At 36.7% G+C, this 13,002-nt stretch overlaps 1 protein-coding gene across 1 annotated transcript in view; it reads left to right on the forward strand.

The window, feature by feature from the left end:
• The first annotated feature begins 2,594 nt into the window (after positions 1 to 2,594).
• Positions 2,595 to 13,002, forward strand: part of TBC1D32 (TBC1 domain family member 32) — a 74,384-nt gene continuing 63,976 nt past the window's right edge. The window contains exons 1-7 of the mRNA XM_059469492.1: positions 2,595 to 2,829; positions 4,586 to 4,740; positions 8,477 to 8,638; positions 9,782 to 9,959; positions 10,585 to 10,656; positions 11,799 to 11,924; positions 12,809 to 12,887. Of these exons, the coding sequence (XP_059325475.1) occupies positions 4,586 to 4,740; positions 8,477 to 8,638; positions 9,782 to 9,959; positions 10,585 to 10,656; positions 11,799 to 11,924; positions 12,809 to 12,887 (772 nt within the window). The 5' untranslated portion in view covers positions 2,595 to 2,829. The remainder of the gene's footprint in view (positions 2,830 to 4,585; positions 4,741 to 8,476; positions 8,639 to 9,781; positions 9,960 to 10,584; positions 10,657 to 11,798; positions 11,925 to 12,808; positions 12,888 to 13,002) is intronic.

Genomic DNA, 13,002 nt, shown 5'->3' on the forward strand with positions numbered 1-13,002 from the left:
GATACTGGCTATGCTAAATTTCTTAATCAGATATTAAACCCCAGTTTCTTTAGTAGGTTCTACATATAGAGTTGGTGAAAGTCTTAGCTAAAGAGTCTTGGAGAAACTAACATCTCTGCATCAACTATATAAAATGAAAATTTCTCCAAACCTTTGTGTGTCATCCAGAAAAAGAGTGGTCTTGTGGGAAGTTATGGTGAAGGAAAAGGGAAAAGTCAGAAAGAGCAGAAAGAGGGGAGAGAAATTATGTCCTGGTTGTAATGACATAAGCACCAACACAAGCTGTTTCCAGTATTATCCAACTGTAAAGAAAATTCTTCTGTTTTTCACAGTTTTCTTTTTTTCTGGTCAGCCACAATGAAGACACTGCAGAAACGTTTCAAATTTACAGAAATTTGGCATAAACTGATAATTCAAATTCTGGGACATGTTCAAGATATGAAGAGAAAATCATATCAAATTAAACTTCTCTATAATACTTAAATTACATTCCTATAATGTTTCATAGTTTGAAACTCTGCTTAGCTTATATGCTACACACTCTAAGAATTTGTGTATTGTTTCCCTCAAGTTTCTAAAATTATAGAAGTCAGCACTGTGACTTTCTAACAATGCTGAGATCTTATGAAGACTATACCTTCCTGAACGGGGGTCAGGAGCCAGGCTTTCCTGTTTGTACAACTGAGGGAGAACATCTGGAATATTTTTACCAAGGAGAAAGAATTCCTAGAGCAAGAGAGAGTGGAATTTCACCAGTGTGAAATCCACATGAACAATTTCACAGTGATTGCAACCTCTCTCACGTGACAGACATCCATCCATGAAAACACACTGTACTTCAGAATGGTGATGCTCACTCTGGAGTATCACCCTTGGAGGGTGTCTGCCTGGATGTATCCCCATAATCATGGCCAACAGCATCTGAGGTGTGACAGCTTTGCTCACAAGAAAGGGCTCCAAGTTCAAATGGCTGCAAAACGTGGCTAAAGAAGCTGGATGCAATATAGAAGGTGGGAGAGGGTAGAAAGGAATGGAAGGATTTCAGAAACATGGCAGGCATCATGAGGACATCTTTCTGTGATGCCACTACAAGCCCAACTTTTCTTATAAGGTTTTTTTAAGATAGGGGCTTGTTAAAGTGGAGGCTCTTTCAGTAAGGACTATGAACGCTGAACACTATGTATATTGATTTTTTTTTTCTATTCCTTATCAGCTATGAAACTGAGATGCTGTCACTTGAATCAGTGCTTGTGAAGTGATAAAGGAATTGGAAGCGTTGCACCACTGCACCTCTCAGTGGGTATGAGGACAGAAAAGAAGCAAACTATTCTGTTGTCTGTGAAGGAAGAGCCTGGTAAGGATGTGGAACAAGCCGCTGTAACGTGTAGCCCATTCCAAACAATGCACTTAGAAAGCAAGGAGAGTGCATGGCCAAGCTACCAGGACTCTGGTCAGTTTACCGGAGCTCTTTTGCAAGCAGAAGTAAGCAGACAATTTTTCCAATTTTATTTTGTGGATACCAGAGCACACTGGCCACATCCAAGCACTGAATGGCTCACTGCTAAAGGTATCACAGAAACTTCGTTGCCACCGATCAAAACCCGGTTTCTGAGAACCAGTAGTAAGAGAGGCTTGTGTTGCTCCTGAATTGTCCTTTTCCAATAGAAATACAGGAGTTTACAAACTTAATTCTAGTGTGCAGGTGGATCCCCACAACTAAGTAGGGCTCTGTTAACTGAAGGGGCTACAGGCTCAGTTAAAGCAACAAGTGCTCATGGAAGGTAAGTGTTACATGGAAGATTAACATTTGAAGGACACATCATCATGGAAGAATAGCATCACCCAACATCAGAATCATTAGAAAAATGTAGGAAGAAAGGATAATAATGCACTATGTAACACCTCACATGCAATCACTGAAGAACATCATTACGAGTGTTTACAATAACTAAATTCTGGTTTATTATAGCTGACCTAATATTAAATAGAAATTATTTAATATTAAATAATAGTTTTTGTGTTATGAATTTATTTGAATTTATTTGTTGGAGAGAAAAAATACTATTTGATATCTTTGTAATATTTCCTTCACCACAGGAATGGAGAGTCAAAGAGGACTTAAAAATTCCTTGCCTTTCATAACTATTTACTGAGACAACCTGCTCCCCTGCTGATGTAAATTGGGAATAACGGCACGACTGCACTCCTTTGATTTGGGTGCGAAACCTGGGGGCCACCACCCCGGGCTGAACAGCGAGGACCCTGAAGCCAGGAAGCGCTGAGTGCTCCTGAGCTGTGCTGGGGTTGCCCGTACCGGCAAACACATCCCGGCTGGCAGCGGAGCGGCTCTCGGCGGAGCAGCTGCCCCCGGAGCCCTCACGGCGGCCGCCACCGCAGCACCGCCATCCCGCGCGGGCGGGGCCGGGCGGCCCACGGGGCCTCTCGCGATGTTTCCAGGGCCCGGCGAGACTCGGCGGCGGCGGCGCCGCGGTTGCCAAGGGCCGCGGCCGCCCAAGGTGAATCCCGGCGGGCTGCGGGCAGGGACGGGGAACGCGGGGATGCCGGGGCGGGGGGAGCGTGGCGGAGCCGAGTGTGCCCGGGCAGAGCTCCCCCGCACTGTCAGCGCCGGCTGAGGAAAGCACTTGGACCGACCGGCTGCTCTCCTCCTCTGTGGGTTGTCCCGGGAATCGTGGTTGCCGCCCCGCCCCGGTGCGCAGCCGAAGGACGGGCGGTAAAGCGCCAGAAGGGGCAGGGGTTCCCGCCCTGCTCGCGTTCTGGGAGCTGCTCTCCTCGGCTCCTTGCTAAAATTGCCTCCCTGCCCAGGCCAAGGTTGGTGTAAGGATGAATGCTGGCAACAACAGGCCGTTGCTGAATCGTTGCCTGGAGGCAGGATTTACATTTGGGATAGTGCTGGGACCTTGGAAAGACTGTTCAAACTGGGTTTAGGGTAAAGTTGTAATTTAGAGAGAAATTGACCATTTAAATGTTGCCTGGAAACTGAGTGAGGGCTGTGCCTGCTGGGAAATAGCCCCAAAGCAACAGCCACCAGAAAACCAAGCATAACAAACCGCAAACCTTTGCAAATGAAATGTAAGATATGTATCTTTGTTAGGGATTACATGAGTCAGGTAAGACTGTTCGAGGCAAACTGGAGGTGGAGCTGCAATATTCTCATGATTTCTCTCTATGAATAACCTGGGCAGGGCTTTGCACTGACTGCTAATGAGTATCTGGATACCTTGCATTTCTAAAATGCCTAGTTATACCAAAATACTTGGCGATTTATTTTTTCCCCAGAGGAATAGGATATTGTCTGATGTTTATACAGGACTATAAGTGCATTAACTTTAGCTAAGTATTTTGAGATTCTATAAGAAAAAGAAGGCTGCAAATCAGTGAGTTAAGATTATTGCAAGGGATTTGGGGTATTGTGATTGTTTGCTGTGAGTTTAGTTTAATGACATTTCTGGTAAAATGATTGAGTTAATATTGAATAATGATAGGTGTAAGTAAAATGTTCAACAACTGTGCTACTTACCACAGAAGAGTGTTACCTTGATGAACTATTACCTTTCATAAAAGATAACTCTTCCAGCTGGTGCTATATGGCTTTTTTTTTTTTTCCCCTGCTGGTTGATACTATTTGATACTTAAATAGTAATTTGCTATACTATCTCTTCCAATGTGTGTGTATTGTTTATTCACAGGTGCTTAGAGATTTTTCTTTAAACTTAATTTAAAATCTTCAATTTTTAATTCAAAAAAGTAAAATATCTCTAAGTAATTTTCCTTAAACAGGCTAGATATATATAAGATAAAACTGCCACTGGGGTTTGAATGTCTTCCTTGCCATTTAAAGATTTTTAAGTCATTTATTAATAAAGGTGAAAATGAGGTTGTATTTTTTTTTTTTTGGCAGTTCTTGAAAATTTAACTGATTGTCCACCTTCTGGATTTGGCAGATGTTTCCAATTTCTTACTCCTTATTCTCCTCACAGTTTTTCCCAGCAGTTTCCATGTAATTTGACAGAGCTCTGTCAGGTCACTGCTGTTGATTAGCACAGGGCAATTAAACTGTTCTGATAATTCCACCTGGCCCTTGCAAAAGCTGACAGCACTTTCAGTCATGGGCACAGCAATAGCTCTGACTAGAGGGATTCCAGAGTCAGAACTGGGTAGTAATAGTGGATGAGAAGCGGGTGAAAGATTATTTATAAAGCTTTCTTATCAAGTTACTGTCATTACATCTGTTAAACCTTCCCTTCTTTTTATTTTTTTAGCTTGCCGTGTAGTCTTGTGCCTCTATCATGGACAAGTACAAATAGAAATATTTAGGCTTTTTTAATATAATATCTCCTTTAAGAATATTCTGCTAAAAAAACAGGAGTTTTAGTGAAACTGATTTGATTGTTTTGTTTTCAGTTGGTCTTGAGATAAGCTCTGTCAGATATTTCTTATCTGTGTTTGTGACAATCCTGTTGATAACAGTAGAAAAGTGGCAATTTAAGGGATATATGCTTTTCCTAGCATCCTGAGGAAAAATAAAACTATGAGAGTTTCTTATTCTTCTGTCTGTTTTCTACAGATGTCTCACTTTACAAGCGAAGATGAAGCTCTATTACAGTCTATGCTTAGACAGTTGCTGCAGAGTGTGAAGGAAAAAATCACTGGAGCTCCATCAGCAGAATGTGCAGAAGAAATTCTCTTGCATTTGGAGGAAACAGATGAGAATTTTCACAAGTAAAATATTTTTTGCTATTTTTAGTCTTTTGAAGAAGTTGGTATATCTTAAACTGTACTATTCCTGGGACATGTGTACACTTTATATTGCTTTGTAAATGTGTGTGTATTTATACATATGTAGATATTCCTGTCACTAATCAACTCTCAGATGATGCTAATTTAAAGAATAAAATTCATGTTGCCATTTTCTTGGTTTGCTTTTTTCCCCATCCACTCTTGCTAATATATTTTTGCTGTAGTAGTAATTCATGAGCTGTTTGTGAGAGAGGAATTTACAAAGCTCTGATGCATGTGCACACATAATGTACTAAATGCACATGTGGAGCTAGAAGAAGTAGTCCCTGGAGACTCTCAGTGTATTTGACACCTGCTAGACAGCATAGTTGTGTTTTCCAAAATAGAGTACTTTTTCAGAGGGCCATTTGGCTTCCATATTTGATTGTTCTCTCTGGCCTATATTATTGATCGTGTCTATCTTATCTATCTATTCCAATCATTGTTTTAATTTATGTTTTAATTAAAACAGAAATGTATCCCCATCACACTTCTGTTAAATCAGGTTTGACAGTGTGACCTCACATGCAATGTAAATTTCTAGATCCTGTGCTGCTCTTTCCTTTCCATGATGTTATAATTTGATTATTTTTTTGCTGCATGGGAGATTTTTAGTACACGGTTTATCACAAGCCAAGACAATATCAGGCTGAAATAACCTGAGGGCATTTTAATAAGAAACAGTTCTGTGACCTGACTTCTGAGAAAGCTGGTTCCCTGTCAGTTTTTTTCAGAAGTGGCACTATTTACATTCTCTTAAATTTACCTGGGTATTAGCATTCCTTTGTCAGTGGTAGGAGTTAGGTAAAAGTAAATAAGTGAAGTTGAACTAGGGTTTATCTAAAATTTCACTGTAATTTAAAAATCTTGATGATTGAATGTGTTCTGAAGATTCTTTAAAAGGTATTTTAGTTCAGTTTTAGTTTTTGTTACCAATGTATTGAATTACCCTGTTGCTTTTACTCTTGTGAATTTTGAATAATAGGTTGCTGGGTGACAAGCATGAGAGTAAAATAATTTGGTTCTAAACATGTGGAAGTTGAAAGACGGGTATTTCTGAAAGAAAAAAAATTATTTAAAGATATATACAATAAAGATCAAACAAAAAAAAATTCTGTCATTTTTTCTAAGAACCTAATAGAATACCCAGGGTGAGGGAGTAAGGTCTGTAAGTGGTTGAAGAATGCCTATATAGCTTTTTTCCTTTTACAGCAGTGAAACCTTGACATCCATTACTCTTTCTTGTATGTTAGAAAATTGGTGATCCTAAAAATACTTTTTTTCATGAGAACAATTTTAATTTACATTTAATGGAAAATCAAGTGATCTTTAAGTTCAGAACATGAGGATTACTATCTGATACTGCAATATTTCTGGAGGTATTCTTGTCTTGTTTGTGACCCATGGCAGTATAGACTGGGTTTCATGGAAAGTCAGAGAGGTCATGTGGTTATTTATAAGTGAGGAGATTAAGAAACTTTTTCCTTAACCTATCCATCCAGATTGTAAGCTCTGTTCTTAGTTGTGGTGGTGTTTGCAGGGGTCCCAGGATGAGCAAAGAGATGAGAATCTTGACTCTATGTTTCAGAAGGCTGATTTATTTTTTTATGATATATAATATATTAAAATTATGTACTAAAACTATACTAAAAGAATAGAAGAGAAAAGGATTTCATCAGAAGGCTAGCAAAGGAAGGAATGGAATGATGATAAAATCTTGTGACTGCTCACAGCCTCAACCCAGGTGTCTGTCATTGGTCATCAAATAAAAACAGTTTCACATACTGGGTAAACAATTCTCCAAATCACATTCCAAAGCAGCAAAACTTGGGGAAGCTGAAGCTTCCCAGCTTCTCAGGAGAAAAGATCCTAATGAAAGAATTTGTCATAAGATATGTCTGTGACAATTAGTAGTGTGTGCTTTTGGACTGTCCACTGCTGCTCTCAGCATTTTAAGCAGTACTGTTTCTGCCCCGTGCCTATTTTGACACAGTAATTTTACCAGATTTTGAGGCCTTCCCCTTTGTTCCCACTTTGATGTAGAAAAGACAGAAATGCAAGATCCTCAGAAAGCTAACAAAAAGGAAAATTGAATCAAGTAAAAAAATTTCTGTGCGATAGTAGACAAAAGGATTTTAAACTACATAAGTAACATGTTTTCTGTTACATTTAGCGGTATTTTTAACCCCCAAGTGCGATTCCTTGGTAAGTCCTGCCAGATCAGTCTGAATTGATTCTGCTTGTGAAGAAGTAGAATTGTCATTGCTGAAATGCATAATTGTTACAAAACATGTCTAAGGTAGAGGAATAATGCAGAAGATGAAGACTAGAACCTCAGACATGAAGGTAATGGTGTGAAGAGTGATGTGGTTACTGCATATTTCAGACTGAAGGAGTCACTGCAAAAACTGATACCCTGGAAGTGTTGCCCTTATAAAACAAAGGGGAGACAGTTTCATGAAAGCTTTAATTCAGTGGAGAGTTGTGTGCAATTTTACAAATGAAAAAAATAAACATATGTTACATCTTTCTTGAAACACATTTCTATTACTTTCACTGAGAGCAAGAATGGAAAGGTAGGGGAAAAGAAAAATACTGACATTCCTGATGGAACCTGAGGTAGGCAATCCAGTGAGGAAGTATCTATCATGATACAATTTTGTGTGCTTTGTTGTTTGTGTTTTGGGCTTTTTTAATCCAAGTCAACATGAAGTAGGTGCACATCTACTTTTGATAAAATGAAAATAAAATTATGCACCTATTGTAACTATGTGATTACTTTTTTATGTGTTTCTGTTTGCCTTGCCCTTTATACAAATCACAGAACTAGCCAAAAAGAAAATTTGATTTATTCTGAGCAGTACTCTTTAGCAATTTCTATAGCTAATATGAAGCTGGAGGGCCCAGGGAGAGTCTTTAGTTTGAGATCTCCCTCTGATTATTCTATTCTGTTAGCAAGTGTCTGTGGGTATCTGATCATAAGACTGCGAACTGGTGAATCCTTGAATTTGATATGTGTGTGATCACAGAAAGCTGTTTTGTCAGTTTGATTATTCCATGATAAATAAAGGTACTGAACATTATTTGTCCTGTATACATGTCCCTTGCCCTTCTTGGTAACTTCTGTGTTGCCCTTTGAGTGTATTGTCATGACACATAGAATTTCGTAGGCCATAGGTGTTCTCATATGCTCTAATTTATGAACTGTGTTTTCTGTCTATTTTCTAATTTTTTATATATACTGCATAAAAAATATTACCAGACATTTTATATTCTAAGACACGTTTAGAGTGCTACAAGGAATGTTTCTTTTGGAATTTGAAACTTCTTGTTACTCATTGTTCTTTGTCTACAAAATCTTTACCTTTTTGTCTGGATTTTTACTTTTAGAAGAAGCACAAAGTGAAAATGTGCATTTTGGTAAACTAACTCTTGGTTTTGTTTCTTCTATTTGGTGTTATTTCTTCCTACAACATGCTGATACTGACCATATTGAAGAAAATCAAACTGTAATGTGTTATTTTACACTCCTGAAATTTATTTCTATGCAAGTCATCAACTCTTACCTCAGAGTAACAGATCTACTGGGAGTGAAGGTAGTGGTTGTTGTTACAATGTTGAAAATGTTTCATGGTGAATTCAAAGAGATTTAGTATTTAATTTTGCATATTTCTTGCAGCTATGAGTTTGTGAAATACCTTAGACAATACATAAAAAATACTGTGGGACCTGTGATTGAAGAAGAAACAGAAAAATGTACCTCTACTCAAAGTCAGGGTGAAATATCTGGCTATGAAACACTTGTTCAACATCTTACTAAGAAGGCCTGTGAATCAAAAGAGTGAGTATATACCTCTAATTCACATTTCTATTTCTTCTTTGCCTTGCTCTTCCTTTTGCTTTTCCATAATATGTTTTGAAAAAATAAGATCTGAACCAATAACAATTCTGAACCCTTAACCAAGATGAGTGCTAAGAAATTCACATGTTGCCACCATACATTGCAGTTTGTCATGCTTTGTCTCATCCTGGGCTTAAGGTTGAGAACAATTGCATAAAAAAAGAGAGGTAGCAAACATGTGAAATTTTTGAGGTATTTAGGATTTTAGCATCAGTGGTCATTTTTATGTGTTGCAACATAAAAAATTAGGAAAATAGATGTTAGGAAGACCATTTTTTAGATTATGCTGTTTGTATAATTTTGTTTCAAGGATCAGGACCTACCTTAGGGTTTTGTGTGTATTAAAATTGGTAGAGGAAATGCCAATAAACTAAAAATGAGTCTTATATTTTTAATTTGACATGTAGGAAGATATTAAAGCACAGTATGATAATCTGCATCTTTGATGACTGTAAAATAAATAATTGTAGCATTAAAGTAAAAAATAATTTGAAATAAAACATTAATGTTTTACAACAGGATGCTTTTCTGAAGGTTTTTTTTTTTAATTGCTTCCCTGTGGATATTATTTTGCAATTTATGGAAATTAGAAAAAAACAAGTTTTGTTGAAAGAAAATTATTTTGTGTGTATGACCTGTGCTCAAGATCTTGAATCAGGATGATGTGTTCGCTTCTACTGGTTCTGCTCAAGCTTTATACCAAAAGAAAAATTGGATGTTGAGCGACAAGAAACTAACAGTAACAAGGATGAGACCTGGCCTGTTTTCTCAGGGACAGGTCCTTCTTTTTGGTGGACTCATGTTGTTCTTTCTTAAAAACTTCCCAATAGAATTATGATAGTGGTATTTCATTGAGTGGTTCTGGAAGGGAAAAAAAGGAGTTTTGTTGTGATTTAAAAACATCATTAACTGAAACATGTAAAGTGCATCTATGTTTCCTTGCTTAGTTTGGATTTGGATTTGGTATTCATTAATTTTTGTAAATTCAGTGAGTTCAAGTCCAATTAGCATTATTTCATATTCTTTTTTTTTTACATAGTGATTTTTATGTTCTTATATATTAAAGTCATCTTTACTTTGAAGATACAGAGAAATGATGCATGCCTTGAAGAGTGTCATGATGGTTGTGGTAGAATCTTTGATTAACAAGTTTGAAGAAGATCGGATGCATGATAAGGAGCTGGCCAGTAAAGCAAAGAAAGAACGTCAGAGTGGCTATTACACAGACAACTGTTCTGACAGTGACTCCTCCTTCAACCAAGTACAATGGATTTTCTCTCTATCTTATGAAATAAGCATGATACTGCAAAATTATTAGGTTACTGTAAATGGAATGGCCCTAGAGAAAGAATAATTTTTCCCATCTTTGTTATATCTTAAACCTAAATTATTTGCTTTTCTTTCAGTTTTAAGTACTAAGCTTATACAAGCTACTTTAGGCATCACGTGCCAGATGAGATCAATATGATGCCATATGCTCCAAAGTACCTATCCAAGTATGGTATAGAAAAATAAGGATAAAATCAGTACATCATCTAACTTTTGTGATTTTACTTTAGAAGCCAAATAATGTGCAGTTCATTTCCAGACTACTGTACTAGGCTACATTTCTTGCTGAATAAATTATTATAAGGAATTTTTTGAAGATACAGAAAACTTTGAAGTAAAACAAACAAAATATGTCATGGTGATTTCATTATCGTAAGTTTAACTTTGGGCAAACAGCAGAAAACATTTGGAATGTTGACTTTACAGTAAAATTAGTATAAATGTTGAAGTCCTAATTATTAAAAGTAAATTAGGTATCAGAAAGACTGATGATTTTAATCTTCTGCTGTTCAGTTTAATAAAATACACTAATGATCATTTTATAATGTGTATTACAGAGTTATGCATTCATGAGTCAAGAACAATTGCAGCTGCTCACAGAAAAGCTTGACCCTAGTCAGCCCAAGGAAGTAAGTTTAAAAACAGAAATGAAATGTTGATACAAATGAATGCTTATTGCATATTGTAGAGTAGCCTGTATATACATGCAAGTTCCTATGCGTCTGAGTGGAAACTTTGTTGGTTCATTTATTTTACCTTCCGTGCAGAAAATACTCTGCGGTGCAATATTTCATTGTTTGTAACCATCTGGTTCAAAAAGTAGTGTTGCAGCAAGTATCTATATATTTTTTAGAGATTATATGCTAAACATTGTCATTTTTAGTTAAAAAAAAAAGTTGTTCCATGATAAATTAAGTTACTGAACATTATTTGTCCTATATACATGTCCCTTGCCCTTCTTGGTAACTTCTGTGTTGCCCTTTGAGTTACCCCTGTCCAAAGAGAGGGTGCCTGCTGATTTGCCAAATGCAAAAAATAAATCCAAGTTAGGTTTGCAATCATGTCAGTGGCAGTACTAATTTGTGTCTCTAACCAACAAACCAGCTGCTGGTATTTTTGAAGCTTGGAAAAATACTAGTTTGAGTGTGCTGCCTTGATAAGACTTGTTGAGGCTTGTCTTGCAGCTGAAACAGGCATGGTAGCTAGGAGGTGGTAAAAACAATTTCTTTATTAGAAAACCAGGTAAAAAATCTGATGCTATTAAATGTTATTAAAATGTCCTAAAGTTTGTTTCAGTAGGATGAAATAAATTGCTAGAGATAACAGTTGTCTATGAATTGAAAAGAAAAAGTTACTTGAAATTACTTAGAATGCTGATGAAAATTCAGCAGTTATAACACTATGTCTAATAACTGTTTCTGCTTCTCCTAGCTGAGAGCTTTAGAAAGCTATATTCCCCAGTTTCAAAATATTTGATTACAGCCAGAAAATAGAACATAAACCTTGCATCCAGTATTGAAAACCCATTTAAAATGGTTTTGTTACTTTTTCGAATACACACGTTTTTCCCACTCAGTGATGTAGTGTTTTGTCTAAATAGCCATAAAAAATATAGCAGAAGATAAGTATTTGTTATTCCTTATCTGTTCTACAGCCAGGTTCTGTTCCTTCCTGTCTTCCCTCCCTCCCTCCCTCCCTCTGACTAGTAAATTACATATTTCAGAGGCTGCTGTGAATGGAGTTTTGGTGTTTATCTTTTTGACTGCTCCAGGTTCGCCAAGAAGCTTTGCAGACGCTGTGCTTGGCCCCTGCCTCTGATATCCTGAACTCTGAGAGTTGGCCAAGTCTGAGTAAGCATCTGACAATCTCTCTGGCAGATCCAGATGCAACATTCAGTGTAAGGGAATGTTTTGTATCTAATTACCAGATTTGTATCCAAAGAAAGGACTACCTCTTACATATTATAGGAAGTTACACCTCTTACATATTATAAGTAGTCCAGCAGGGTTCAAGACATTTTATTATTTGTTTGTGAATCACATAAACTATTTCTTTAAGTAACAGAAATACAGGATTCCAGTACATTTTGGTTTAAAGAACTGCACAGGCTTTCAATGGGATTTTCGGACGCCAAAGTAGTCATTTGCATTTCTTTTAATGGCAGTGAAGATATTTGAATTTATTTTAGCTGAAACGCATGTAAAAAGAATGGCCAAAACTGCTCTGTAAAATAGGTCATGTTAATAATTCCTGTTCAAGTCAGGTTTATGCCCTGTGACGATGAGAAAATTATACATAGTAATATGACAGAGGCAGTGATGAGGAAAAGAAATGACAGCTGCTTAAATGGCTTTTAGATTATTTATTATGTCAATTAAACTTCTTTGCTTCTTCAAATTTTAAAGTGATTACCAAATAAATAGGAAACTTGCTCCAGCTGCTGTCATAGATTTCTCTTTCAGCTGAGTTCTACAATTTCTTTTAAAACAGTGATAATTACAAGTTACTGATTCTGAATGGAAAAGTAATGTTCCTTGGTCTACTTTATAACTCAGTGAGGCTTTACATTGGTGCTGTAGTTCAAGTATTTGAATAAAATTTCCTTTGAACTGGGGGTTCCTGTGATCAGAAGCTATATTTTTATAAAACATGCTTAACATCTGTGCAGATGTCTAGATGAATAATATATAACATTAAGAATAAATGATATATTGATTATTTTGCAATTATGATACACAGTTAATGACTATTTAATACCTTCCTTGCTTTTTTCACCCTTAGGAGAAAATTCTTAGGTTCTATGCAAAAACCTTTTCTTCTTCTCCATTTAATATGACAAAAGAAGTCTATACAAGTTTAGGTATGTGCATTTAATTACATTTCAAACTTCATGAGTTATGTACTTTTTGAAAAGTTAAATTTTATAATGAAGATTGTATAAGACAGTCTGTTTTATCGCTGTTGTCATGGAGCTG

Source organism: Ammospiza nelsoni, chromosome 3 (genome assembly GCF_027579445.1).
Source record: "Ammospiza nelsoni isolate bAmmNel1 chromosome 3, bAmmNel1.pri, whole genome shotgun sequence".
Classification (NCBI taxonomy): Eukaryota; Metazoa; Chordata; class Aves; order Passeriformes; family Passerellidae; genus Ammospiza; species Ammospiza nelsoni.